At 44.2% G+C, this 27735-nt stretch overlaps 2 protein-coding genes across 5 annotated transcripts in view; one reads left to right on the top strand and one right to left on the bottom strand.

The window, feature by feature from the left end:
- Positions 1-277: 277 nt before the first annotated feature.
- On the top strand, positions 278-6969 carry LOC142892007 (polyunsaturated fatty acid lipoxygenase ALOX15B-like). The gene is made up of 16 exons (XM_076032008.1): positions 278-472; positions 651-748; positions 842-1017; positions 1577-1781; positions 1883-1964; positions 2338-2460; positions 2974-3077; positions 3211-3377; positions 3793-3936; positions 4244-4447; positions 4555-4641; positions 4713-4882; positions 5284-5405; positions 5768-5868; positions 5970-6140; positions 6273-6969. The coding sequence occupies exons 3-16, from the start codon at positions 865-867 to the stop codon at positions 6450-6452; spliced, it is 2013 nt and encodes a 670-aa protein (XP_075888123.1). The 5' UTR covers positions 278-472; positions 651-748; positions 842-864; the 3' UTR covers positions 6453-6969.
- Positions 6970-8386: 1417 nt separating this feature from the next.
- npnta (nephronectin a) overlaps positions 8387-27735 on the bottom strand; it is a 46920-nt gene continuing 27571 nt past the window's right edge. For all 4 annotated transcript variants that reach the window (XM_076032021.1, XM_076032030.1, XM_076032039.1 and 1 more), the window contains 9 exons: positions 25899-26018; positions 23952-24071; positions 19723-19857; positions 18294-18416; positions 16470-16871; positions 12151-12240; positions 11106-11204; positions 9974-10233; positions 8387-9793 (listed from right to left, as the gene is read on the bottom strand). In XM_076032021.1, coding sequence (XP_075888136.1) covers positions 9683-9793; positions 9974-10233; positions 11106-11204; positions 12151-12240; positions 16470-16871; positions 18294-18416; positions 19723-19857; positions 23952-24071; positions 25899-26018 — 1460 coding nt within the window. In that variant the 3' untranslated portion in view covers positions 8387-9682. The remainder of the gene's footprint in view (positions 9794-9973; positions 10234-11105; positions 11205-12150; positions 12241-16469; positions 16872-18293; positions 18417-19722; positions 19858-23951; positions 24072-25898; positions 26019-27735) is intronic.

Here is a 27735-nt window from a genome sequence, read left to right as displayed (position 1 = left end):
CTCCAGTCTGTCATTGAATTAAACAGAAATGAAAAAGAAAAGTCTCTGCTTTTTTTGTGTGTTGAAACAGTTTTCAGTGTTTTCCAAAGAGCCGTGTTGCTTCACTCCCAGAGGAGTGAAAACACCCGAAGCCAGGTGTTCCTCCCGCCTCCTTGGACTGCCCTGCAGCCTCTTTGTTTGGGCGCCATTCCAAGCAAGCAGAAGATGCACGTCAACTTGTAGTTTGCGGGAGGCCATAAGCAGAGTGCTTCAAAAAGTGCTGTTTCCTGAAGGTCTTAACACTTCAGTGATAGGTAGTTGTGCGAAACAGATCCAGTGGGGGTCCTAAATGGTCAGAAAAAAAGAGTAGAAAACTGAACAAGATCAGACCTTTAAAGTATGGAATTTGGATTTTGTGCTCCAGAGACACATTTTTAAAACCTTGCTCAATATGAGGGCTACAAAGTTGATAACAAACCAATAGAGACTGTTGGTAACAATTCTTTATTATTATTTTAAAAAAAAACATCCATTGATGGCTTTTTATTGCAGTTATTTTTGCAGTTTTTAACAAATGGTTGAATAGACTGACAGTTGGATTTTATTCAGTTTTCTGCACTTTGACTCCTTTAATTCAGCTGAACTTTAAGGTAACTTTGCCTTCCTTTTAGGGTTCTTGACTGCTTGGACACACCCAGAACTCTGCTGTGCACATATAAAAGGAGATGTCAGGGCTGCAGGCTGCTCCTTTGTAAGGGATCTCTATCAGGTAAGGAGGGTAAAGAGGGCGTGTGATTCTGTGCGTACGTGCAGCAGATTGTTTGCTTATTTCAGTGAAGCTAGCTCCTTATTCTACCACAAGGCTTTACACTCTAAGCCTCCACAATGGTCAAGTACGAATTGGAAGTGACCACGGCGAACTTTGGTCAGGCCAGCACCACCAACAACGTCTTCGTAAAGCTGGTGGGCATCGAGGGGGAGAGTAAACGTACATGGCTCACAAGCATGAAAGGGGCGGCAGCCTTCTTCATGGGAATGGTGAGTGTGCACGTCTCCACTCTGAACCGCGGTACTGCGGCTAAACGCTTTTCCATGCAAATTATCACAGGCAAAAGTTGCAGCATTTCAAATATTCAGATTTTCATTTACATCTATGGATTTAAACCAAAAGACAGATAGTGCTGCTTTTAAAGCACCATAAAGTAAAGCAGACCATGAATCTTGCTGTTTTGCGTCATTTTTCATTTGTGCATTGAGCCTTACAGCTGTTGCTGTGGTACTGATATCTTAAACAGAAATAACAAAATGTTTTTTTCATGCCTGTAACACGTTAGGTTGACAAAGATTTGAACAACACAATGCAATTTGCTGTATAAGTGTAATTAATTAAGACATTTTCTTTCTTTTTTTTAAAATTATCTATCTTTGCATTTTTTATCACTACACTCCTGTGTGTAATGTTTCTAATCAAACACTGATACATATGGTATACTGTATGTAGTTTCTGTGTTTGTGTTAAAAAACAAAAAAAATAAAAAAAAATAAAAAACTAAAACCCATCAGAATCCCAACTGTCGCTTAATTTGCCTGCTTGCAGACGACCAGGTTTTCAGTGTGCTGCCCCACCTCCCTGGGTAAGCTGGTGCTGATTGAAGTTGACAAAAAGCCACTCCCGTTTTTCCCAGAAGACGCCTGGTTTCCCTGCAATGTTAAAGTGAATTCCCCGGAGGGAGACATCTACAACTTTCCCATCCACCGTTGGATTTGTGGCAGGGAGGTGCACCTGTTCAGAGATGGAAAAGGTTTCTAAAGCCGGACTGCATCAATATGTAAAAATATAGTCATGATATAAAATAGTATCACTCATGTTGCAGACTAATTTTAATGTATTCTGTTTCATCAGCCTTGAGAATCTTTGACGATGATCACCACCTCGGCAAATATAGCAGAGAGAAGGAACTGAAGCAGAGAGAGACACTGTACAGGTGGGAGGCCAACAGAATGAAACAGAGCATAATTTCTTTTTGAGGGAGAAATATAGTTTCAGCACAGTAGCATAAATAACATTGTCAATACCAAAAAATTAAGTAATAAAATGATTACACAACAATAAAACTGTTTGCATCCAGGAGGTTGTAAAACAGGACGTGGAGTTAGTAGGTGAAGAGGATGCAAGGGACAGAGTTAGATGGAGGCAGATGGTTGGCCCACACTCACAGTGACAATGACAGGATAGAAGAAGGTGTTAGGGTTTAGTTTAAGTGTTCTCTTTAGCCATGTGGTAGATTTAACCTCTATTTTTTTTTTTTTTATTTAAGATTTGTGCCAGAATTGTTAAATAGATGTTTGTCCTTGAAGGTGGGACGTCTATAAAGAAGGACTCCCTCACTGTATGAAGGCAGACTGTCCTTCTGCGCTGCCAGCCGAGGTCCTCTTCTCCTTCACCAAGTCCGCAGAGTTCATCTTCACCGCATCGACTGGGTGAGGCCTCGAAAAGTTGTTTTAAATGGTTTGGCAAATTCGCCAATCCCCGTAATCCCTGCAGTCATATGAGCAGGGACACTCCCTTTAATCATCAGTGACTGTTGTCTTGAACAGAACAGGGTTCCCTCCCTCAAATCTCATCAAACACACAGACCAACAACTCCAAACAATTAAAAAAAAAAAGTATTGGCATGAAATGGAATAAGCTTAAAAAAGCACAAAAAAAAAACACTGACATTTTACATACAGTACTGCTTTACAAAAAATGGTCGGTCCAATTATATTGTCTTTTCCTAAGTGGATGTTTAGTGCCTGCAGGCCACTGAGATCGTGCAGGTAGTGGAGTTGTGTAATTAAAGTGTGCAATGTGGCTCCTGCACTGGTTTGTTTTTGGTGCACATGACATTTTACGGTGAAACATGACCCCTCGTTGCGTGTAGTTCATTTGAAAAATACAAATCATTACAGTGATGTTGTTTGTGCTGTTCTAACGGACTTGCTGTGCCTCAGGCTGACAGAGCTGAAACTGAAGGGACTCTCTGATTGCAAGCAGAACTGGTCCAACATCGATGCAATCCGCAAGGTCTTCACCTGCAAGACCACCGACATATCAAGTACAACTATGACTCAGAAACACTGAGAACTGTTTTTGACATAACTAACCTCTCATCCTCAATGGTGAAACCATACAGGCCCATGTAGAGCCAATGGCAGATTGTGATTCAATGCATGCCATTTTTTCCCCAGATTATGTCCAGAAACACTGGAGGGACGACGTGTTTTTTGGCTACCAGTGTCTGAATGGAGTCAACCCGAGATTAATTCAGCGATGCTCCACTCTGCCCAGCAACTTCCCAGTCACTAATGACATGGTGTCTCTCCGCGGAGGGAGCTGCTTGACTGAGGAAATGCAGGTGTTTATTACCCTCCTGACAATTATAATCAAGATTTAACACATCAATGAATGCAGTTTCAAACTGTTTGACTCCGGTGGCAGCACTATCAAACATTGTTCTGCGCGGTTATTGTGGCACATGATAAAGTCTGATTAGACCACCTAGTGCAAAAAGCAGTGCCGCAAATATTTTGAATGAATGTATTTTTAATACAATCAGGGACAGTATATATTTATAAACAGTTTCATGTTAATATGCAGGATAGCCAGTGGCTAATTTCTATTCTTTGTCCTTGGGCTGGTTGATGTTAACAAATATACGATAAGTGAAACAAATAAAAGAATAAAAAGCAGACGACCAACAGACCAACATTATACCATGTTCCTCATAACATAAACATTGTAAGTTATTAGTGCTCTCTGTTTTCCAACAGAAAGGCAACATTTTCCTGTGTGACTATAAGATTCTGGATGGAGTGAAACCAAACATCATCAATGGGAAGAAGCAGTACGTCATGGCTCCACTGGTGCTGCTGCACAAAACCCCTGATAACCAGCTGACGCCCATTGCTATCCAGGTATAAGAATCATCATGCATGTCACTGGACACCACCATGTTGTATTTCACTAGAACTGAACTTTAACCTAGAACAGTTTGACGACAATGGAATAAAAACGTATGCAACACCCTGCTAATTGTTACACATTAGCAGGTACATACTGTACTCTTCAACATTTATTTCTACTTCAGGTACTTTGTTGTCTATTTTTCCAATGTTCTTTACTTCATGGTAGAAGGAGCAGAATGCAGCCCAACAAAACTAGAGACTAAAGTGTTGAGGTTGTAAATAAACCAATCAATATATAACTCCTTTCCTCCTGCAGCTGAAGCAGACTCCATCCGTTGACAACCCCATATTTTTTCCCTCCGACTCTGAGTACGACTGGTTGACAGCCAAGATTTTTGTGCGCAGCGCGGATTTCCAAGAGCACCAGCTCAACACTCACCTGCTGCGCACTCATCTGCTGGCAGAGGTTTTCGCTGTGTCGCTACTGCGCCACCTGCCCATGGTGCATCCTCTGTACAAGGTAACTGCAGAGCGGGGGCTTCTTTTTAAATGCACAATTTTATCCTTTCAAAAATCTCACCTTCTAACTAAGCAGCTGCGGTTAACGACATTTCATCTTTTCCCCAGCTCCTCATCCCTCACACTCGCTACACTCTGCAGATAAACCAATTGGCTCGGCAACTTCTCATATCTGAAAAGGGAGTTTTCACAGAGGTGAGACCTCTCACCAGTCGTGAGAATTCTCAGATGCTGTAATTCTTTTCGTAACACGTTTGAATGTCCAGTTCGCAGCCTCTGGTGGAGAGGGTATGCTCACCCTTCTGAAGAGATCGCTGTCGTCAGTGACCTACAGCTCCCTCTGCTTACCACGGGACATCATGGAGCGAGGTGTGGAGGATGTGCCCAACTTCCACTACAGGGATGACGGATTGAAGCTCTGGGACATCATCAACAGGTGACGTTTTTGGAAGCAACAAAAATCTCTGACAACATTCTTTGGTCATGATTGTGTTCCAGATGAGACTGAAAGTAAATATATTTTTTTCCCATATTCAGGCAGGTTATAATTATTTTTATTATATCTGAGCAAATAACAAACAAAATGTCCTTTACAAATCTTTTAGAAAATGAAAGGAACCCAAACAGTTCCATTTTTATTTCATCATTGTAAACCCTAACCCACCAGTGCTGAACAGTGTAGCCTTAAGATTGCTATCCAATGTTGAATAGTCAGCAGTACCGCAAAAGCAGCATGGGGCCTCTCAGTGGGAAGATCTAAAGTGTCATCAGTGAAGTTACCGTGCCACTTAAGTGCTCTTGAAGGATGCTCATTCCAGCAATTCTTTTGATTCGCAGGATGGTGAAAGGAATACTTGGCTTCTACTACAAGAGTGATGCTGAGGTTAGCCAAGACTCTGAACTGCAGACCTGGATTGAGGACATTTTTGAACATGGATTCCTCTCACAGCAATGCACTGGTGTGTTTGAAGATTCAGACTCGTATTTTGTTAACACTTATTTTTCGCTTTAAACTGCTATATATTTTGGTACTTTTTTATGTCAATGTCATAATTGTCACTCTGTGACATGGTGGTAAAGTCGTTAGCGCTGTCGCCTCACATTACCAGGGTCTTTCTTTCCCCGTGGAGCTTGCATGTTCTCCCTGTGTCAGTGTGGGTTCTCTCTGTCCCGATGCTCTCGCTTGTCTTTATGAGTGCATGTGAGTGCAAATTGCCCTGCAATAAGCTGGCTGCATTTTGTGTAACAAACCCTCACCTCAGGACAGCTGGGATGGACTTAAGCCATTTTTTTTTTAAATCTTTATTTATTGAATTAACAGGAATCCCCCAAAAACTCACCACTTTGGAAGAGATGTTCAAGTTCGTCACCATGGTGATTTTCACTTGCTCGGGCCAGCACTCTGCTGTCAACTCAGGACAGGTAGATCACTGAACCGTTTTCAGGGCAAGTTTAAAGAAAACAGTGTGACTTGACTAAACCATTGAAGACAGTTTTACAATAGTTTATCTTTTTTCTAACAGTATGACTATGGCGGCTGGATGCCCAACACTCCCATCTCCCTGCAACGTCCTCCTCCAACTACAAAGGGGACGACGAGCGAGGCCACCATGCTGCAGACGCTTCCTGACATCAACACAACAGTTCAGGGCATGGCCACCATGTGGCTACTCAGCAAACAGTCGTCTGACTTTGTAAGTGTCTGAATTCAGAGAAACATTGACTTAAGCTTATCCAATCAACCAGTTTTATCCAAAAAAGTAGCTTTGCATGTATTGGCTGTGGCCTGTTCTCCTTTCCGCTGACTCATGGTTGTATTCCTGCAGGCGCATCTCGGCCACTACCCAGAGGAGCACTACTGTGAAGAAGTTCCCCTCAAACTGATTGAGGTCTTCCAGGGAGAGCTTGAGGTTTTAAGCACGGTGATCAAAACCAGAAATAAAAGCCTTGAAGTCCCTTACACATACCTGGATCCTGCACTGGTAGAAAATAGTGTTGCTATTTAAATATCAGAGGAGAAAAGGTATACGCTGGAGGGGTGACTTAACCCTACTGTTTACTGGTTTTCTGTTTAAACCCTCGGATGGAAAACGCTCCTGTCGGCATTTCTAAGTTGCTAAGTATGTGATGTAAAACATGAATTTCCACAAAGCCAAAAAAAACAAGCCAAATTCTGTCAATACACAGTATATTTTCCATTACATCTTGCAAAATTGTGGGTATTTGGTTTTACTGTAACTTTTGAAAGTGAAAAAACACTGGTGAAAAAAATCTTAGAAAAGATTTCTGACAGATTGTCTTCATATTTGGATCTTAAAGCAAATGTTTGTTTGTGAATCGCAAAGTTTCTTTCTGTGAGCTAGATCAATTGACTCAGCTCATCTAGAAAACCCAAAACATTTTTTAGTATAATATTGTGATTTTAATGTGTATATCACTAAAATAATCATTTTTAATCATCCTGTCTACATAAGTATTCAAAAATAAAAAAAATGCTGTGGCCAATTGTTTTCTTTGCATTTACAGATTGCTGTCATCATTATTTTTTGTGAACTGTCATGAATTTATGATAATTCAAATGAAGCTGTGCAAGAATATATTTGTTAAATACCATATAACAAATAATGACTATTCAAGCATGAATTAATACAGTCATTACACACCATTCATGTAACTGCTCTTCAAATGCTGAACATTAAATCCGAGCCCTTTAAAAACAGTCTCAGTCTCTTCACGCTCCCTATGCCGGCACAGTGGTTTAAAATAAGTCATGTCAATTGTACATGGTTATATTTATCGCTAAGCCGAATTCAATGCAAGTCTATGGGGTGAAATTTCAACTTTTTCCTAGAGACATGGGCCCTGCCACTTATTCCTGAGAGAACCATTTCCTACTAGCCAGCAACATAAATACACAGTCCAAGGTGCACCAGAGCTGAACTAGTGAAAACCTCCTGCAGGTTTAATTCAGTGCTGCGAGCACATGTATAATCTATTTGTGTAAAAATACATTTGAGTGTCTAACTCTTAAAAATTGGAATTCCATTCAAGGCTTTCTTGCACTGCATTAGAGTGTGTTTATGTCAAAATAACAGCAGTAACTAGTAGTTGTTGTTTTATTTTATTTTTCTCTCAGTCATTTCATAGCAACCTTTGTAACGTTCTTCCAATGACAGGTCTTCATCCTGCTTGCCGTTCATCACCTAATGTGAAACATGGACCTGCAGACAAAAAGGAGCTGGAAGAAGCAGCAAGAAGAAGAGAGGAAAAGGCAGACCATCTTATGTAATTAGGTCACTTGCTATATACATTTAAGAGTTTATATATTTATTTATCAACATAAAAGTCTTGCAATGTGTTTCCTCTTCTTGTGTCCAGTTCTTTTCATTCATTTATGAAGCTAGTCCTGGTGCAGTTCAACCAAAACCCATCCAAAAGTCCACCTACTGACTATATAACTTTAATAAGTCTAATAAGTCTGCACCTGTGCATTGTTGAAACAGGGCTGCAGTTTGATATTTCCAAGTGTTCAAATTCAGTAAGTTTCATTATTTTAACCCGAGGAATTCATAACTAATCTACATTGCTGAAATTAATTCAGATGCGCTGGTTAAATAATCCAATTTGCATGAAGCTTAACGAGGACTTCTTCTGCATGGAGATCCCTACTTTTCCCTGACCTAGAACACAGAAAGAACAAACTGAACCTCTCTCATTAAAAAGGTCCCAACACTGCTCTTCTTGTTTGGACAGCTTGTGTCCTTCGTGGCGTCTCCTGCTCTGTTGTTAATGCTCCCCTGGTTCTACTGTGCACGCATGAAACAGAAGCTGCTAATCCATGCAAAACTACACGGGTCAAAGATGCAATATAATGTCGTATTTCAAGTTTTCCTGTGGAAATTGTTTCATGAAAGCAAAAAAAAAAAAAAAAAAATCCACATTTTGTCTCAGAACTTTTCGGTCTGTTGTATTTTATTTACAGTTCAGGGTAAATCTGGAATTGGCATATGCACCCATGCTGACAGAAAACCTTCAGGTTTCAGCCGATGCCCTTCATTTTCACAGCATACAATATGGAACCATATGCTTCGCAAGTTACAGACAGAGGATTGTACCTTGACACATAGATGTACACTCATTGTGCACCCGAGAAACACAGCCATACACTAGAAGGTTCCTCGTTAGTATACATGTTCTCTCATTAAATAGTGATATACCGACCATTTTCAAATTCAATTAATACTCACGTATGAAATTATATGACGTATAAACCACACAACAAATGTCATTGTAGATATTTTTTTCGAGTATGTACACACAACTACATTTACAATAATACAATTTGTGAGACCCTAAAAAGTCTCTGCCGTCATCTTTTATAACAAACTGCACTTAATATGTAACAAAGCACAAACTGTAATTTGAAGTTAAACGCTCGTTTGCGAGTGTCGCAAAACGCGCACAGATTCTCTTTGACACGTTTCAAGTATCTGTAATATGATGAAATGTGGGTTCCAACGACTTCTGGGTGCGCCGCGAGAGGCTGGCCTTGAGTCCACCTACACGTCTTTGAAATGCAGAGGCGACAAAAGGAGAAGCTGCACTGTCAAAACTGAACTACAGAAACGAGGCTGAACTGGCCGTAACTTTGTTTTATTTATTTTTTTGTACGCCGACTGGCGACATCATTCAAAGCGGTTTGGGTCTGAGAGAAATGATGACAAATATAACTTGTCTTTTCATCCCAACTGTCAGAGAAAAAAAAGGCCTCTGCCCTGTTTTTTGTTTTTTGTTTGTTTTTTTGTTTTTTTTAACAGGGAACCAATCAGAATAATGCTGTGTTGTTGAAATGATCAAAGGGAGGTGGGGACAGAGCCGTGGCTGAGGTGAGGAGACTGGACCCCTCTGCAGGAAGGAGCAGAGTGAATGTCAAGTGAGGGAGCAGTGGGCGGGGACATGCAAGACCAGACCAACAGCGTGATGACGGGAAGGTGCTGAGATCTGTCTGACAAATCAAACTTCAGTCCACTGAATTGCAGTCATGTCTTGCAAAATCTTAATCATCTGCTGATGCACTTCTTTTTTTTGTTTTGTTTTACCCATGATGTGTGTTGAGGGTGGGATTGGGGATGGTGGTTGGTGAGCTTGGCCACAGCAGAGTCACATGGCGTCAAGTTGCTCCTCCCTCTTGTTTGATTTTTTCCCTCCCTCTGCCGCCCAGCTGGGTTCCGCTGTGTTAGAGTCTCCTCAGATTGTGCTCCTCTGTGCAGGTGCCTTTCGTCAGGCTGATGTCGTCCACGGCCATCTCGCCGCTCCTGCCTCGCCCACGCTCCCCCTTCAGGATGACCTGGTGAACAGCAGAAAAGGGTGTGTCTTGCCAAATGCTTAGCAGTTTTCCATTGCTTCTCTGAATATTTTTTTCTGGTGTGGGACAGAATATGAGCGAGGTTGCACGACTGTCACACAAGCAAAAATAATTTCACATCATGTTTGACTCAACGTGTGCGAACAACTGTGATGAACTTACGCTCTCCAGGCCCGTGCCCCATAGTGTGATCTGAGTGTGCCGCCAGCCGTTTCCACCAGTCCGGCCCCACACCGCCGGACTGTACTGCTTCCCCTTCTTCACAAACACTTGCAACATGCCTACGTGGTGGCCTGCCAGGTTGTGGCGGAACGACAGGCACAGATTGCCGTCATTCCAGGGCGGCGTGAGAGGAAGGACCAGCCGCGCCCCCCGCCCGGTGCGCTTGTTGCCCACCTCAGGAATAGTGAGGTATCGTCCTCCTGTTGAGGCGGCACAAAGACAACATTCTTCATTATGTTAAATACATTGTCTTCAAATGCTGTATTAAAAATCAGCCGCCATAGCTGCAATTGATAAATTAAGCTTTAAAAGGAGAAATAAATACAATAAAAACTTGTTGACAAAGAAAGAAAGAAAAATATGACTGCATTTTTTAATGGACTAGTTAATGATAGAAGAGCTAAAGTGATCCTGGCTACTGCTGTGCTTTGTTTATCATGCAGATGCGGGCACGACACATGGATACCACATGTGAATTTGCAAATCACCGAGAAATTCTGCTCCTTCAAGTATAATGTTTATTTAATAACTGTTTTTTTTTTTTTGGTCACAAATATTTGCCAGCTCAAGTTAGGAACTTGAAATGAAAACAATTCAGCTAACTAGATGCATACCCGTATGTCTTGCTTTTTTTTGTTAGTGATACTGGAAGTGTAGGCATAAAAATCCATTATTTATTGGACGTGTGAGGTCAGACTTGGCTAACGCGAGTTCTGAATATATGAAAACACAAAAACACAAGGCATCTGGCAGGGGATACCCGACGCTTGAACAGCGCCAACCGGCCCCGACTGTTTAGTCTTCACTTGGCCTCCCCTCAGCATAATATACAAGGTTTTTCTCCCAGAGCGAGCCCCAAGAAAAACAGTGTCCCGTTTATGTGAGTCATAGGTATCACTAACAGGACGCACGCTCAGCATCTCATTTGCATCCCTTTGTAGCACAGCGCTTTAATTTGGAGGGAGAAGGAGGAGTTGAGCGGAACAAGAGCGCGCTGCGGGTTGTTTTTGCATCTCAGCCTTCATGCATGTTGATATGTTGGGTAAACAGAAGGCCGCTGCCCTTCAATTACCTGACGGGTCGGGCGTCGTCTCCCAGTGCAGGTCGCCGTCTTTGTCTCTGATCCAGCCGCACAGGCCGTCATCAAAGGAGCAGCTCAGGTACCCCGACGCTGGGGAGAATAAAACACACTGGAGCTGAGCACATCCCGGAAATATCAGCATGCGGGAGCCCCATGGCGAGGCTCACGGTGTCACAAATCGTGATAAAAGTGCAAATGTTTGTCATTATTTTAACAAACTGAACCGGGAAATGATCAAGAGAGGATAAACTTTCACAAAAATAGGGGGGAAAACCCACAAAATGTTTGCATGCGATGCTGGAATTGATATCAGGGCGCAAATCTCGGTCTTTCGGCTCCGATCTATTGCACTAAAACAAATTAGAGTCAGAGCACAGAGTCATAATACACTCTGACGGATGACTTCTTGGAGATGATGCCTTGATGACGGCATTAGGAGACTTCAGGAGGCTCAGTAACAGTGTCACTCGTGCATCGCTGAACAAATTGGCTCTGAGATAAAAATAACATCCATCATTTTGTCCCTGAAATAGGCCCGGGGAAAAAAAATGCAAAACAAACAAAAACAAACCAGAAAGGAAAAAAAAAAAACAGCTCTCATTTTGTTTTTCAAAACTCAGTCCCCGCTGCCTCGACGCCATGCGGCAAACGATGAAGCACGAGCGGGAAATAAATACGCCAGTAAATCATTAGGCGATTTCCTTTGCATACACAGTTTGACGTCGACGCGTCAAGTCTTCAGAGAGCGAGAGACAAAGCGCCGTCGATCGCTCAGAGAGGGGCCGCTTGTCTCTCGTGGTGGGGCCCCGTCGCACCCTTCAAATGATGGATTAATCATTCACGGCGACGAGCACCGAACAAACAGGAGCGCGAGAGGGGGGGCGGGGGCGGGGGGTAGCCATTACTCAGACGGATGCCACCAGATGTCATGTGTCGGCCTCCGTCGCAGGGCCGATCACAGCACATCTGGCCGCCGTTCCACCTGAGGCTCAGACGGTGAGGCGCCGGGCGCTGCGAGTCCGAGCGGGTGTTTTACCTGGGTCGTCCTTGGCCTCGTCCGCCGTGTTGCCCAGCTCAATGTCAAAGTCCACGTCCAGGACGGTGTTGCGGTCCTGATTCCGAGGGACTGTGGAGAGGGAGAGATGGATGGAGGTTTCGGTGAAGGATGAACAACAAAAGCATCGCACTTCACCCTCATATCGCTCACAATGTGGCTACTGGGTGTTGCTGTTTGTGGCTTGGATCGATGTAATGGCACAAAAGAGCCGAGTCTTAGTCTACAGCGGAAAGCCACACAGACACGCAAGCACGCACACACACACACAAAGAAAGCATGACCGAGTGGGGACCTGGAAACTGTCCCCTCTTGGAGAATCTGTAACGACAAGTATGTCCCCCGTTAGATAGGTACATAAGTACACACACACACACACACACACACACACACACACACACTTAAAATAGTGCCCTTTGCACCTCCTGAGGAGTTCACGCTGCCTGAAACACTAGGAGCCCAGCAGTCTTGGCAAAGGTCAAGTGACAAGTGCAGCAGAGGAAGTGGCCTCTAACTTTCACAGTGCGAGAGGCCCTGCACACCTCGAAGGTCATAAGACGGCGCTTACACCGTTTCCTTAAATGTACTTTGTCCCGGGAGTAAAATAAATAAATAAATCAGGAAGTAAGTAAATCTGTCATCTTCACTTCAGAATTTTCTATTTTTAATTAATATTGACGCAGACGCCTTGAACACTGGGTGCACTGAGGCGCATGAATAAAAATGACTCCATCCGACACGCCGGAGGAATTTAATGAGGTAAGCTTTCCTGGGGAATATTCCCAGCGTTGTAACCTGCACTTGAACCGCCATTACCACACCCCCCTAACGCCCCACCCCACAGCCCCTCTCTCCACCCGCCCTTCTGGTGGACGGCCAGACTGAGATACAATATCTCAGACAGCACAAGGAGCACAGGACAGGGGAGGAGTCACCAGGCTCTCCAGTAATGCCAGGCATCAGGGCATCTGTATGCGTGTCTGCATGTGTGCGCGTTTACGTGTCTGTGTGTGTGTGGGTGTGTGTGTGAGACATTTAGAGGAAACGTGAAGCCCTTGGCCCTTGTGTCCGCTAATAAGCCAGTGTAATAAAACAGCTCAAGTTTTTTTTAATTCTTTTTATTTACAGAAAAAATAAATAATGTTATTAATGATACGTATTCTTTTTCTTTTAATTCATATTATGACATTCGTTTCCTCAGTCCAACAAATACTACACAGGGCTGATCCTCCTTTAGGAAATTGTTTATTTGTGCTGCTCAAATCATCAATAATAGATCATTTAATTAAACACTGCACGTATTGATCATAATTGATCATTATAAGCTTGCTGAGCATTGGTACATGCAGTCCTTGACCTGACCTTATTTTGCCAACAGGGAGAACAGAAGATGTCCACTGAATTGCATCAGTCAATGTTTTCTAAGCAGAGGTTTGTATGTTTATTCAAGATTTTGGTTTGAGATTTGGAATGGAATTCAATCCTTCATGCACTGTCTGTCTGGCACTCAGAGTTGCTGGACCCTGTCCCAGCTGTCTTCGGGTGAAGGTGGGGTTTCACCCTGGACAAGTCGCCAATTTATCGCAGGACCACACATGTGGCGCATAGAATTTAAAAAGTAGAAGAACATAAATCAATTTAAGTCTATGTGACTTAAGGGTGTATTGCTGTTTGTCCTTTCTGCGCTAATGGAAAGAGCTACAGGTGCAACGACTATCCAATGATGATGATTTTATGCATTGTAATAATTATAACTACACAATATGTATATATTTCCATACTCAATCCATGTTCTTAAATCTCTCACTGCTCCTCCACAGCTGCACTCAGAGCTCTGCTGCGGTGCCCCAACGCTCCAATTCACATGATTCCCACTTCTGCATAATTATTTTAAATATCACTCCCTCCTGCCTGCCTGCCTGCTACTCATCACCATCTTGAGGAAGCGGCGATCTCAGGGTGCCGACCCTCAGACTGATGTCTCCCCCAAGCAGGGCAGACAGGTGTTAATGTGATTTTCTCCTCCCTTTTTCTTTCTACTAATTACGTGACACCATCTGGCAAGTTGGACCACTGTCCTGTGCTGTTGCATCCCATCAAAGGTTTTGGTGGAGCGGGAGCCTCGTGTTACCGCAGGATTGGTCGCCACTTCCTCTGTGCCCACAGTTTTGCCCCACCAGTGAAGTAGTGGCATCGCAGGTGAGGCGTGATGTGAGTCTTGCACGTTCTTCAGTGTTGATTCTCTGTTTTCCAGCTTTCAGTTGTTGCCATTTTCAGTCTGAGTTCATTATTTCCTTTCACTTCCGTGCCTGTTCATCACCCTCTCTCCTGTTGTTCTCCCACCCAGGTAAGTTTTACCTGGGTCTTGTTCACCTCTCTCAACCTGTGGATTGTACATTCTGTATTCTTCTTTTTCCCTTGAGGATGATGAACTAACTTTCCGCTGCCTTGCAGCTTTTTCTGCTCTTGAGTTTGGAATCTGCCTGTGTGATGGATTTTCCTTGCCAGATAGAAATGGTGTCAGCTCCTACCTGGATATAAACTTCTGCCTGGCCCTTGATGATATGTACTTCCTAAAAACTGTGTTGTCAGATTACTCTTTCCAAAAAAATAAATAAAAAAATAAAAATTCACCTCCAAGGTTTGATTCCCTGTGACTATGGTACAGAAATCAGACTGTCTGTCCAAAACTGGTCCGATATTGAGCACGTGTACCATCTATGCGTTGCATATTACCTGCATTTGCAGCACCTTGTTTTGTTTTTATGTTTTTGTGTCTAATATTGTTATTTTTTGTTTCTTTACCTTTTTCCTTTCGAGCAAAGGATGGAGTTTTGGTTGGGTCATATAAAAACAAATGAATGAAATTATCACTCTTTGATTCGTTGAGAAAACGATGTCCAGAGCTCATCCTATTGATTTCTAACAAGCCGTTAAACTGAATAAAATCAATCCAAAAAAAGGACAAAGAGGCTTTACATATTACTGCCTGTAAGGACTGAAAACACTGGATCCTGTATGTGAGTTCGGGCCTTTTAACTAATTATTCATTCTTACCCCAACACTAAAACTTTTAAAAGAATCAAAGGAGATATAGTTTGTTTTAGAGGCACTGCAAGCTCCTTTTTTACCAGGAGATAGGAGAAACTTGGCTGCACTTCCTTTGCTGAGAGCTACTTCAAGTGCAGATTAATATTCATTGTGTGCACTTGAAACCCATTTTATCACTAAAGCCAGGTGGCAGGGGTGCGCTTTTATGTTTCTTAGATTTTACATGTAATGTAATCTGAGTATAACACAGCCGCGTTGAAGTATTTGAAGTACTGCGATGCCAGCTCACTATTAAATCAAGTGACTTCAGCCTTGAACTGCATGCTTTAGATTTAACACATCGCTCAGCGCTGGAATTATCTCATTAAGAAACAATTTGCATTTAAAGAGTGAGCAGGTGCATCGGTTCCTACAAACAAAGCCCAACAAAATTGTGGCAATTATCTTCTTTGCCGGAGCAAAGAGACAATCTTAACTGTCTGCCACTCCCACTGCATCGGGAATTGGATTTTTATTATTTTCCCAAGATGATTAATTTTCAGCGTACGTTGTGTCAAAGACGCAGTTCAGAGTCTGAAATGTGCATCAAGTGACGAAGGCAGCAGCTCGGGATTGTAAAGAACAGCTGAAAAGATCATTGAGGTTGTTATCAAGAAAACTTTAGTCCAAGCTGAAATACGTACGTTGAGTTAAAGATTTATCACATCAGCATGTCGACGCGATCACTCGGTACTGCTGTAAGCTTTGTTTGTCTTTGGTTCACAGTCAAAAATCTTGTAGAATATTTACAGTCAAGTCTGTTGCATTGTAGGTTTGTACCACTCGCAGACATAGAACAAAAGAACTGTTGAAGTAATTTTAACTCAAAATGTCAAGGAAACTGTTTTAAAAATTTAAAAATTTCATAGGAGAAGCATTCCTGAGGACGTTTCAGAGGCTTCCATTTTGATTTTATGTCCCACAAACAACAGCTTTAAAGCTACAAATGTTTAAAATGTGAGTATTTCCCTGACTCAAAGCTCACAATGAGATTAGGATCTGACCTGTTAACCTGTCACACTCTGCAGAAGATGACTACAGAATCAAATGCAGTTTTTACGGCTGACAGAAAGCATTTCCTTTTGGATGTTGGCGAGCTGGACAACTGAGACGCCAGAAATTTGAGTGGAAACCATCAGCCTGTTTTAGGAGATTAAAAAACAAAAAATCAACAACATCGAGCGACACATGCAACGTTAGAACAAACTTACTGTGAACGTCCCCCCTCTGTTTGGTGACCTCCTTCTGGATGCTGTTGTCCACCGGGGTCACCGGGGTCACTGGTGGTGGCGGCGGTGGCGGCACGTAGGGTTTGCGGGTGACCACTGGGGGCTTCCTGGTCGGGATGACGGGTCTCTTAGTTGGAATGTGCGGCTTGCGTGTGGGAGGGATGACCCTCCTCGGAGGCACAGGGGCTTTGGTGGTGGTGGTGGTGGTGGTGGTGGTGGGCGCCCTGACTGTCGATCTGGGAACGTAGGGGAAGATCCTCCTCTGGGTGACAGGCAGGCGGACGGTCGTGGTGGTCCTCCTCTCGTCCACATCGGGGATGCGGTTGTTGTGATTCGGAGGCGGCGGTCCCGGGTTGGGCGGCACGATTTCCACCTTAGGGATGGCTGCAAAACAACAAGCTCGGAGTAAAGAGGAGCCATTTAGGCGGAAAATCACAGACTGACTGTAACGATCGGCTCGACTCTTAAATCAGACAGTTTGCTTTTATCCACCCGGACTACTTCTACTTCTACTACTTCTACTTCTTCTTCTTCTTCTTCATTCTAAATGCATCTCAGAGCATCTCAGGCACCGACAAGGCTTGAATTTTGAAGAGAGGCTCAACACTTTTGGTTCCCTCTCATCGGTTTCGGATGGTTCACTCTGTAACAAAACCGGACGTATCGGCATGTGCTGACAGGGAGACAGAGTGACAGTTGTGTGGTCATGTGACGCGCATCCTCAATAACTGTCCCATCGCACACGCAGCCCACGTCGGACGGATTCCACCTCTCTGTGAGATCAGCAGCTTTCTAAGGATGCCTTTTCATCTGTTGCCTTGCCCGGGGCCTGATTTGCCATTCGTTGTGCGTTTGCAGCCGGAGGCGTCACTGCAATTGGCCAAAGCTGCTGTGTGTGAGTGGGATGAGCTCGCGACTCAAGCAGGGCTGCCGTGGCCTGCACATCACCCTCTCTGATTTAGTTTTTTTGTGTTTTGCTTTCTTCCTTCGCACATTCTTCACATCAGCGGCTGAGACAGAGACTTGGAGGGTCGGGGGGTCGGTCTCTGCGAGGTGGTCGTGGTAGTGATGGAAGGGGTCCAGTGGGAGGTCGTAGAAGGGGGGTTCACGAGAGGTTTTGTGAGTGAGGAATGAGCAGAGGACAAAAGGCAAGTGACTGAGGCTCAGTTATTGCCTTCTCGGGTTGCGGGCGACTTTGATATGTGACACGCAAATAGGATATTGCAACGCGACTCCCGCAGCACTTGTGGCTGGCACCTCCTCCCCGTCACCCCCCCAACACCGACAGGTGACAGTAGGGTGAAGTATTTGCAGCAAAGCGCGGCAGGAGGCTTCCGCTCTGCCCGGCCCATGTTCCAACACTTGTGCACGAGTGGATTCAATAACTGTGGAGGATAAATGACCTCTTGTCTCACAGGATTTAATAGAAAAACGCAAAAAAACACATTCACGTCAGATAATGAAGAGAGTCGGTGGGTGAATCGAAGGAGGAATGTCATATTTCACAACTGACTTCTCGTTTTGGCTGATTTAAACGGGGCCACGTTTAAAAAAAAGAGGAGCTCAGGCTCTCTGGGCCCTCACGATAAGGAGCAGGGTGATAAGTAATGATTGACAGCTATTACAAAGGAAGGAATTTCAGGCTCGACTCTCGGCTCACGGGGCCGTTTTCTCCCCACTTTTGTACTTTGCTACTTTTTTTGTGACAGCGCGGAGGGAAAAGAGCAGGGGAAAAAGTGAGGCCCCTCTTCTGTAGAAGTGAACATCGGGGGCCCAAGGTTTTTGTTTTTGTTCTTGAGCTCTTACGCTTGCAGTCGTGGCCCATCCCCCTGTAGCCATCCTTGCATTTGCACTTGTATGAGCCCGGCGTGTTGTAGCAGGTGGCGAAGCTGCTGCAGTGGCTCCGTCCTAGAGAGCACTCATCCACATCTGAAAGAAAATGGAAGCAAAACATTCAGCTGCGGCGCACGAATGAAAAGACTCAGACAAAACAGGGAAAATCAAAGGGTAAGTGGTTCTCCATATAAGACTCCACACTCCAGGTCTGGTGGGCTGCCGGCAAACGCATTAAAGTGGCTGAGCTTGATGAATGTCTTTTGTTTTTACCTTCCTACCATAAAAAGACAAAAAGAAGAACCAAGTCCACCGCAGAGCCAAGCTTTGGATGTACTTTATTGATGTATTTTGCCATGACTTTAGTTAAAGTCTGCTGATAAAGCTGAAATCCAACAGTTTCCCTCTCCAGTTTTAGCAAAAGACACAGTTCAAATGTATGATGCCAAGATGTTCCATTCATTAATTGTATTTTTTAATTTGTAATAAAATGTAAGATAATCTTATATTTTAAAATTATTTGTACATCTTGAATTAATTATTTTAATTTTTGTTTTATCATTTCATTTCTTTTCAATGCACAACATCACAAGGCAAAGGGTGTAAGACCTTACCTATACTTCATCTTATCCAGAATTAGAAATGGGATAAAGGTAAACGCAGCACTTTTATATGCATTAGGGTTTCATGTACTGGTAGACTTGTAAAGATGTCTGTATGTGTTTTAAACTTACTTGTTGTGTTGTTATGTCTATCTGTGTTTTTTGTACTTATTTCTTTCTTTTTTTAATATGGACCTGAGTCTGGTGTAAAGTTCATCATCATCATCATCATCATCATCATCATCATCATCATCATCATCATCATCATCATCATGTCTGGCCTGCTGGGCTACTTCATGTGCTTCTGGCTGCATCCGTCTGCAATGATCCGTCTTTACACACTGACTTTGCGCAGGCATTCAGAGAGACAAGTGTCAGTGGGAGTCGAACTTTACGAAGTGCACCACAAAACTTTCCCTGGTTTGTTCTTACTGACGCCCTAAAAATGGAGGGATTTTCGACTTAACAGCCAAAGATAAGTGCTTGATTTGTCTGAGTGGTAACGATAAGACCGGACAATAAATTTTTAGCACAGAACAAAGGCTGAGGGCTTTTCTTCCTGATCCCTTTTCGTCACATCTATTAATGGCCAGTGTGAATGAGGAGGATGATTAAAGGCGAGGAAAACTCTGTGCAACAGCACATCTGCCACTGGAGCTCATGTTTTAAAAGAGCATTAATCCAGGACGGACTAAAGGATGGCTAAAAATCTCAACACTTCAAAGGCCAGTGTGAGTTCCGCTGTCAAGTTTCGCCCCTAAGTGGAGACCATGTGACAGGTGGAGATCATTTGACAGTACCTATGCACTGGTATTTCCCGTTGATGTATTGCAGGTCGAAGCCGTCGTGGCACTTGCAGATGTAGCTTCCGAAGGTGTTGATGCATTTCCTGAACCGGGGACACACGGCGATGCTGGTTGCACACTCATCCACATCTGCATGCACGGGAGAAAGTATCACACACACGGGCTGTCAGAATGAAAACAGAACGCAGTCATAATTTTCACTTTAAAGAAAAAAAAAAGAAGAAGAAGCGGCAATAATGATAATGGCTCCTTTCAGTCGGGCACATACATTATGCATTTAAAATACTGCAACAAAATGAGAAGCACGAAGGTTAAAGACAAGGCAACTTAAACATTTTTATTCAAGCCAAAAGGCTTTTTCACCTTGCAGGGTGAGTATTCATTTATGAAAGCGGCTCATTGTGTATTCGTATCGGTGTGCACATTACAATGCTTTGTTTCATTATTAAAGGGCCTATTCTGAGCGTCTCTGTTGATCACCTTTGCAGGCATGTGGCCATTAATATTTAGAAACAGAGGCGCTTGGGGCGTTTGCCGAAAAGATCATTAATTTATTTTGCTGCATAATGCAACTGGGGCACAGTTCTCCTACGGGTGCCGCTGTTTAAATGGAACCTAAAGCAGAAAAACACCTGGACCAGCTGGAGGAACAGGAGATGGGCTCAAGAGCGCAAAGCTTTTCTTCCTCCCGCCTTCAACAACAACAGCGCCTGAGATTCTTATTAAGCGCCTAATCCCAAACTGCAGCTTTAATTGCAGTTGAACTAACAACAATTTATTACCTGGGCCAACGGGGGGCGAGTTTTCAGCGCATGTTGCCGCATTGGCTCGTTTGTTTTCAGAGAGATTGTCTTCAAATGTATCTGCTTTGGTGCAGCAAGGGACAAACTATTTGAAATTACCTGTGAGACACATTGCAAATACAGATCTTTTTTTCCGTTTTGTTTTTTTTTAGCAGTAGTAAAGACTTTTTATTGTTGCAGATAAGTATTTACATCCAACTATATGTCAAAGTGTCACTAGCAGGCACTAAAAAGAGAATCATCCTTCTTATCATCATGAGTTCAGGTTCTTCATAATTCTGTATCTCACTATGCAGTCTGTCAGGTGTATGGACAGGCTGCTGGTTTGTGACGTTAAGGAGGAAATAATATAGCGTATAATTTGCTCTGCTGATTCAGCACACTGCCTCCAGTTTTAGGAAGCTCGGCCCGTCTCCATGAGAGCAAAAAGAAGCCGGACTGTGGAGATGTCTTTACTGCGTCTTAAAAATGCAATAATTTATGTTTATTTCCTGACGTAAAAGGGCAATTTTAAGAAATGTAAAGAATGTATCATCACTTCGCTGTGTAAAAAAAAGTACAGAATACTGTGTGTTAAACACACTCTGTGTTAAAATACTGTGGTAAGTGCTGGTAACGTCGACCGTCTGAAATAGAACAAAAAAAGCGCTGCTTTGGGTTCTCTTTCTTATACGAAAAAAACACTTCACTGCCTCAGGATTCATAGTTTTCTAGTTTTAATGCTTTTGAGACTGAGATTTGGGCCACTTATGCAGTTACATGCCAGCAAGCATAAATCCTGCAGCCGTTTTTACTGGGCTTGAGCGATGGGTCACGCAATTCTTTGACGGACGGCAATGAAATGTGGCAACAAAAACCTCAGCAGCAACAAACAGCAGGTCATCAATAAATGCAGCCATTCATCAGAGGCTGTTGTGGCAGCTCTGCCACAATGCAAAAATAACTCAACCTCTCTGTGGAGTTAATTATTAGACATGTCTCTTAAGGTTTGTATGGGGGGGTAATTTTCTTGTTTTTTTGGGAACAAACAAATTTCTTGTCACCGGGCGACGTCTGATGCTGTGGTCCAGAGTTTGACATGTTAATGTGCCACTCGGGACACTAACCACAGCTCTCTCAACGCAACGCCCAATGCAACTGCTTCAAAAAATGTCTTGGGCTAAATCAGTGACGTGATGACACCCTTGTGTTTTCTTGTAATCTGCCGTCAGGGCCAAAATAAAGAGTCTTTACGCTGTGCCAAGCGTGTTGTTTATGCAAAAGCTGGAATTTTTGGGGGCTTTTAAGTGCACATAAAACTCAAAGTTTTAAAGCCGAAACGCATCAACACATTCACTTTCACGGCGTCGTAAAGGAAGCCTGGCGCCGACGCATGCAGCCGTGTCTCTGCAAACTGGAAATAATCGCCTCCATAAATGTGATTAGAAAGTTGTCATTAAACAGGCCGTAAAAACAGCTGCTTCCACAGGGATCCTGCAAGCTTCAGCTGGAACGCCTGTGACGGACCACCTCCTCCCCCTCCTCCTCTCCCCCCTTCTCCATCAATTTTCTTGATTGATGCCTGCCCTATTGCACAAGTCCTTCCCCCGCCATTAGCCAGCCCACTGTTGAATGGAAATGGAAGGGCTGGAGCAGCCTGTGTTTAGCCCCAATAGAGGTTAACTGGCTCCCTCACCTGCTAGTTACACACCTGAAGAGCACGTGTTGAAAGGTTGAGGGCATGTAGCACTCGCCTTCAACAAAGGTCCAGTGTATAAAATTTGGCTTGAATTATGATTTTTATACTGGTAAAAGCTAAAAATACCGCCCATAAATTCATTAATAAAAGTGTTTACTGGCAGTACAATAAAAGGTTTTTGGGACACTTCTCATATATATATAAGAATATACATAGAGTTAGTTGCTATTTTTCACCGCCATATTTCTAAGGAAGCCTGGTATGGACAATCCAACTGCCTGTCAGCGTGTTTCTAATGGTGAATGCTCGCGTCCTCAAATAAAACAATGAAGAAGAAGGTAGACGAGGCATCCAGGTTTGTGTGCTTAGCCCACAGTAGTTCATTGGCAAGTTTCGGAGAGGGAGCCAAAGGAAATGAGTGCTGCAATCTAAAATCTGACCACTAGAGGGCACAAATTTACACACTGTACCTTTAATCAGGTTTTTTTTTTTTTTTTTTTTTTTTTAAAGGCAGAATGGTTTAATTGAAATTCATAACAGGGCTATAGAGGGTTTGAGACTATTTATAAACAGGAGAAATGTTTTTTTTAATATATATATATATATATATATATATATATATATATATATATATATATATATATATGTATATATATATATAATAAATGTATATTGTTGCTGGGACTGCGCCTTTACATAGGAGAAATCTACTGGAAAATGAAAAAGGGGCCAAATCACAGCCAGTTGCACATTTAATAAATACATTTGGAGGTCAACGTCCAACAATAAACAAGGTTTGTTTGGTTCCAGTTTTAGCTCTGCAGGCCTTACAAAACAACTCACACAGCCTGAAGAGGCTATTACGGCTCTCTTCCCCGCTCCTCTACCTGCTCCATCTGTGGCTCTGATTTGGATCAGCCCACTCACTTGTGATTTAGCCAGAACTAAGTACAATTAATATTACTGGAAGGCACCCTTTAACACATGTTTTTAGCTGACTTTTAAAAATGCCCACAGAAGAGGCAACTCAGTCTCGACTCCAATGGCAGTGCAAAAGCTCACCCTTTGTTTATAAAAGAAAAAAAAAATGAAAGCGTTGCTGTGATAAAAGAAAAGAAGTGTTACTGCGATATTCAGGTCGGCATGCTGTCATTATTCATACTTAATGCCAACAGGTTGCCATGGCAAGCAGGCAAGGAGACATAAGGAAGAGCTGAAAAAAGTCGATGTTTGATAATAGAGCCCTTTAATTAATCATTTAAAAGATGTGCAGATATATACATAATAGATGAATTATCTCATTCTTGTGCTGTATGTCCTGAGGTGCTTTTATTTACATGCCTTTTGTGCCTTTGTTATGGCAGAAATACATCGATTGTGCACCATCAGACTGTGACACTGAGACAAAAACGCCTCCTTCTCCCATTCGATGTAAGTGTGGTGCAACTGCGACAGCAGCCGGTGGCAAGATCGGTCTGTCACCTGAAGTCGAGCCTCCTTCAGGTGACGGATGATGTGCGTCGTCGTTCTGACACTGACTCAACACTGCGAGCTACACACCGCACACCCCCCAACCCCCCCGGTGGTTGGTGCAGCCTTTCCCCTCCACCTCGTTGGTCGTCCCGGTTTTCATCATCGTTATCACCGTGTGCACTTGTGCGTGTTTTTCCCATTCACTTGCTCGTCGCCCAGACGGCCGTCGTTAAGCCCCGGCGGCCGTAAAGACAACGACAGGGACTCACCCACGCAGGTTCTTCTGTCAGCAGCCAGCTGCAGGCCCGGCGACGGACACTGGCATCGCACCTCCCCTTTCAGCACCTCGCAGCCGTACTGGCAGTTGGCCAGCCCGCAAGTCCGAGTGCCTGACGGAGAGAAGAGAAGCTCCCGTTAACAAGCGGCTATTGTTTCCGTTCCTCTTTTGGCATTAGCCAAAGTGACCCCGAGGTGCAGACAAGAAAACATCGGCACTCAGCCTTCATTGGATTCCTCTGCGCTAACGCTAACGCTCTCAGTCCCACTGACCCACCCGCTCAACCCCCCCCCCCCTCCTTCCCGCTCAACCCCCCCACCCCCCTCCCGCTCAACCCCCCCCCGCTGCCACTTTTATCCCGTCGCACTGCCAGAGGCTCATAATCCATCTCCAGCCCATTGAGGCGCCAGCGTGCGACGCCTCTTGTTGTTGGGCTCCAGCTGCGCGGATCAAGACCTACCCAAATAATAATACAACGGAACAGATTTTTTTTCTCCCCCCCCCCCCCCCCCCTCTCTCTCTCTCTCTCTCTCTTCAGCCACCTCTCAACAACTCCGGACTCGAAGGGGGGAAATTAAAAGCGAGGCGCCGCCACGCCGGCACCCTGGAGTACAGTCTGATGGCTGAGGCAGGCCCGGCTGATTAAATGCTACAGTGATCTATTGATCAGAGCCGCAGCGGGGCGGGAGAGAGAAGAGAGCCAAGGTGTTTAACACTGGCACGTCCTCCCGTCACGCAGCGACGGTTTGAGACCGCCTCCTGTTATTAGCAATTGGCACTTAAGAAGGAGGGAAAACAAAGTTTCTTCTGATGACAAAGAGCCCTAATTAAAGTGATGTATTAAGAGTCACGCCGTCCTGCAGGATAAACGTAAGGGGGAAGAAAAAAAATGGTTTTCATGTTGGAGACGGAACTCAGAGGGAGACATGCCAAGTGCTATCTCTCATTCTGCGGGATCGGGGAAATGAATTCACTCCGGGTTCTAAAGGATTGTGCTGCCTCCCCGTTTCTCATCCGAGCCGACTTGAAGCCGCTCGCAGGGGTTCCTCAGTCTAATGAAACAGATCAACGCCGGCTCTGATCAAAACAGTCTATCAAAGGGTCTGGGGGGCTGCCGACGGAGGCGGTCCTATTAGCGCCAGAAGGTGTTTTATAACACAGAGCGCATGTCATGATCTCTGCAGCACCAAGCCACCGGGATGAAGAGCGGCGCGGAGGACGGCCTTCGCAACAGCAGAACGAGGCTGCAGAGCAGAAAAAGGAAAAAAAAAAAGTAAGGAAAGAAAACGGAGCTGACAGGAAACAAGTATTTTCACAGAGGGAAGCAGGAAGCAGTCTGCATGGACACCAGCACCTCGATATCAACACAGTCAGACTAAGACACTGCTGTGTCATCAACAGTTTGCCCTTTTTTTAATCTTGAACAAAGTGAGAAAAAAACCCACAATAAAATGTGTGGTGTGCTGATCAACACCTTCACCAGAATAAATCAGCTTAAGTTTTCCCATTTGTTTTGTCTGCAATGCATTTGCTGCACTTTGTGATTCACGCCGCTGCTTCACAACTGCTCAACGAGCACTTTAAGCAGTAAATGCCGCGTCTCTGCCTGCCGTTTACTCGAATTCTCACCTCCCATCGTTGAGCAGGGGAGAGGAAGTGTTTTTGTCATGAAATCCTGACGATGACAAGCACAAAAAAATAATGTGAGACAAGACCTAAAACTGGCGTAAAAAGGTGTTGCCTGGCTACCTACATCTTGACCTTTACCACAGGGCATGACGGTGGTGAACACAGTGTGAACGCAGGTGTTGGGGCTATTGTCGTCGTTCGCTTGTGGACCTTGATTGCTGTATGCTGCGTGTGTAAAATCAGCCAGTGTGTAAGGACAGACAACTTGTGCGTGTGTGTGTGTGTGTGTGTGTGTGTGTGTTGGACTCACTTCCGCAGCTCCCGTCAGGCATCAGCATGTAGCCGTTGAGGCAGTAGCACTTGTAGCTCCCATATGTGTTCATGCACCTGTGTTTACAAGGCCTCGGCTTCAGGCCACACTCGTTCAGGTCTGCAGGTGACGAGAGAGAGGGGGGGACAGAGAGAGAGAGGGAAGGAGAGAGAGAGAGGGAAGGAGAGAGAGGGAGAGAGAGACAGAGAGAGAGAGAAAGAGAGGGAGAGAGAGACGTGTCAGGGAGGGTGCATTAGTCCAGAGGTGAGAGGTGAGGAGGTCAACATGTCAGACTACACCCATCCATTTATGTGTGGCGCTCGAGGTGTCTGACTGTTTGTGTGCGTGTGTGTGTGTGTTGACGCACGCGCATTTGTGTGTCTTTTGTGAGAGGGGCAGGTGATGTCTTGGAGGAAGTGAAATGTCACCGTGTTCTGACAGGCCTGCGACTTCCCGTCCTTTTGCCGTTTGGTCGCTGGAAGCCGGTGTCAGCTGTCAACCTGCCCATTAGCTGCCTGGTGATAAAAGACGCTGTTGACATGCCACAAGATCCCGCGGCTGCAGCAGCTCCATCCAAACCACCCCCCCCCAATCCCCTCCCCCAACTCCCTCCACCCTCCAGACCGAGAGCACGTAACCTTGGTGTGTTTTGTGATTGTTGGGTTTCTTTTGCAATGCGAGGCATCAACGTGGAGAAACTGCAGGAATCCATGCAAATCTCATTAGGGACCCCTGGTGGAAGGAGCCCCGAGCTGAGCACCTGTCAGATCCTCCTTCTCCTGACGGACTAGTTAAGTGTGACTAATAACATTAACGTCCTCTTTTATGTCCCTGAGTTTCTGCGCTGTGCCGTCATGTGCCCTGCTGTACTAGCGCTACAGAACAGTGACGCCTTTAACGTTTTCGGTTCCACCTGTACACTCCCCGCAGTGAAGAGTCAGTCACGGAGACGTCTAAGTGGCTAAACGAAGCAGGGTAAGGTAGATGTGTGCATCTTTAGGGGTTCACGCTCCTGGATAATGTTGTTCTTAAAGGACGTGGGTATTTTTTGAAAACATTTTTTTAATCTCCTGTAAAATAAAAAAGAAGTGATGTAACAACCTTGAAGCGTAAAGAGCAAAGGAAAATTGGCCAATCAGAAGCATAGGGGAAGTGCAAATAGTACCTTTTTGGAAGAGGCACAACAATAACAAACAAACTGTGGTTCTGTCTGAAAGCAGTCTGCAGTTCCATGCTGCCATGCAAAAAGATGATGTCAAACAAAAAAGAGTGGCCAGAAAATCACAGTATGTATACATCAGAGTTTCAGGGAAAAAAAAAAAAACTTTGGAAGAATCTGCTTTTACAAACCTAAAAAAAACCCACAAAAAACAAAACATGTCTGTAAAAATTAAGCACATACGCACAGTGGAGACGAGGCTTCAGAGTTCTGCTAAATCATGTGTGTTCGATAGCGCTGGCAGACACTCTGACATGTCATAGCAAGGAGGGTGCGCATGCGCACGCACGCACGCACGCAGGTGTAACTAATAACATGAATCACGTCTGCTCTCCATCGAGGTATTTGAGGCTCGGGGCCGTGGTGCGTCCCTCAGATGACTTACTGACACTCCTCACCGGAACACAGGCGCCGTTAATTGTTATTATTATAACATTGCGGTTATTAGTTACGGCTCAGCTTCCTGCTATGACAAGCCAATGTATTTGTGGCTAAAATAAGTATTCCAGTAAGTTAATGGATTGAATCATGCTTCCACATTCCTGTGTATACTATCAGAAAACTGACCAGTGGAAGCTGTGTATCTGGACCTGGCAGAGGTTTGGATGCAATGGGTTG

The sequence above is a fragment of the Nelusetta ayraudi genome, unplaced genomic scaffold (genome assembly GCF_046127955.1).
Source record: "Nelusetta ayraudi isolate G7.1 ecotype Tasmania unplaced genomic scaffold, CSIRO-AGI_Nayr_v1 ptg000004l, whole genome shotgun sequence".
Classification (NCBI taxonomy): Eukaryota; Metazoa; Chordata; class Actinopteri; order Tetraodontiformes; family Monacanthidae; genus Nelusetta; species Nelusetta ayraudi.
Note: the sequence above shows the minus strand (reverse complement) of the source record. Positions and strands in the feature narration are given on the sequence as shown.

What these genes read in the sequence shown, in the direction of transcription:
- LOC142892007 (XM_076032008.1), top strand. Translation starts at nt 865, where the DNA reads ATGGTCAAGTACGAATTGGAAGTGACCACGGCGAACTTTGGTCAGGCC. An exon ending in CCTGTTCAGAGATGGAAAAG is followed by an intron (nt 1,782 to 1,882) that starts GTTTCTAAAGCC and finishes CTGTTTCATCAG; the next exon opens with CCTTGAGAATCTTTGACGAT. An exon ending in CAAGACCACCGACATATCAA is followed by an intron (nt 3,078 to 3,210) that starts GTACAACTATGA and finishes TTTTTTCCCCAG; the next exon opens with ATTATGTCCAGAAACACTGG.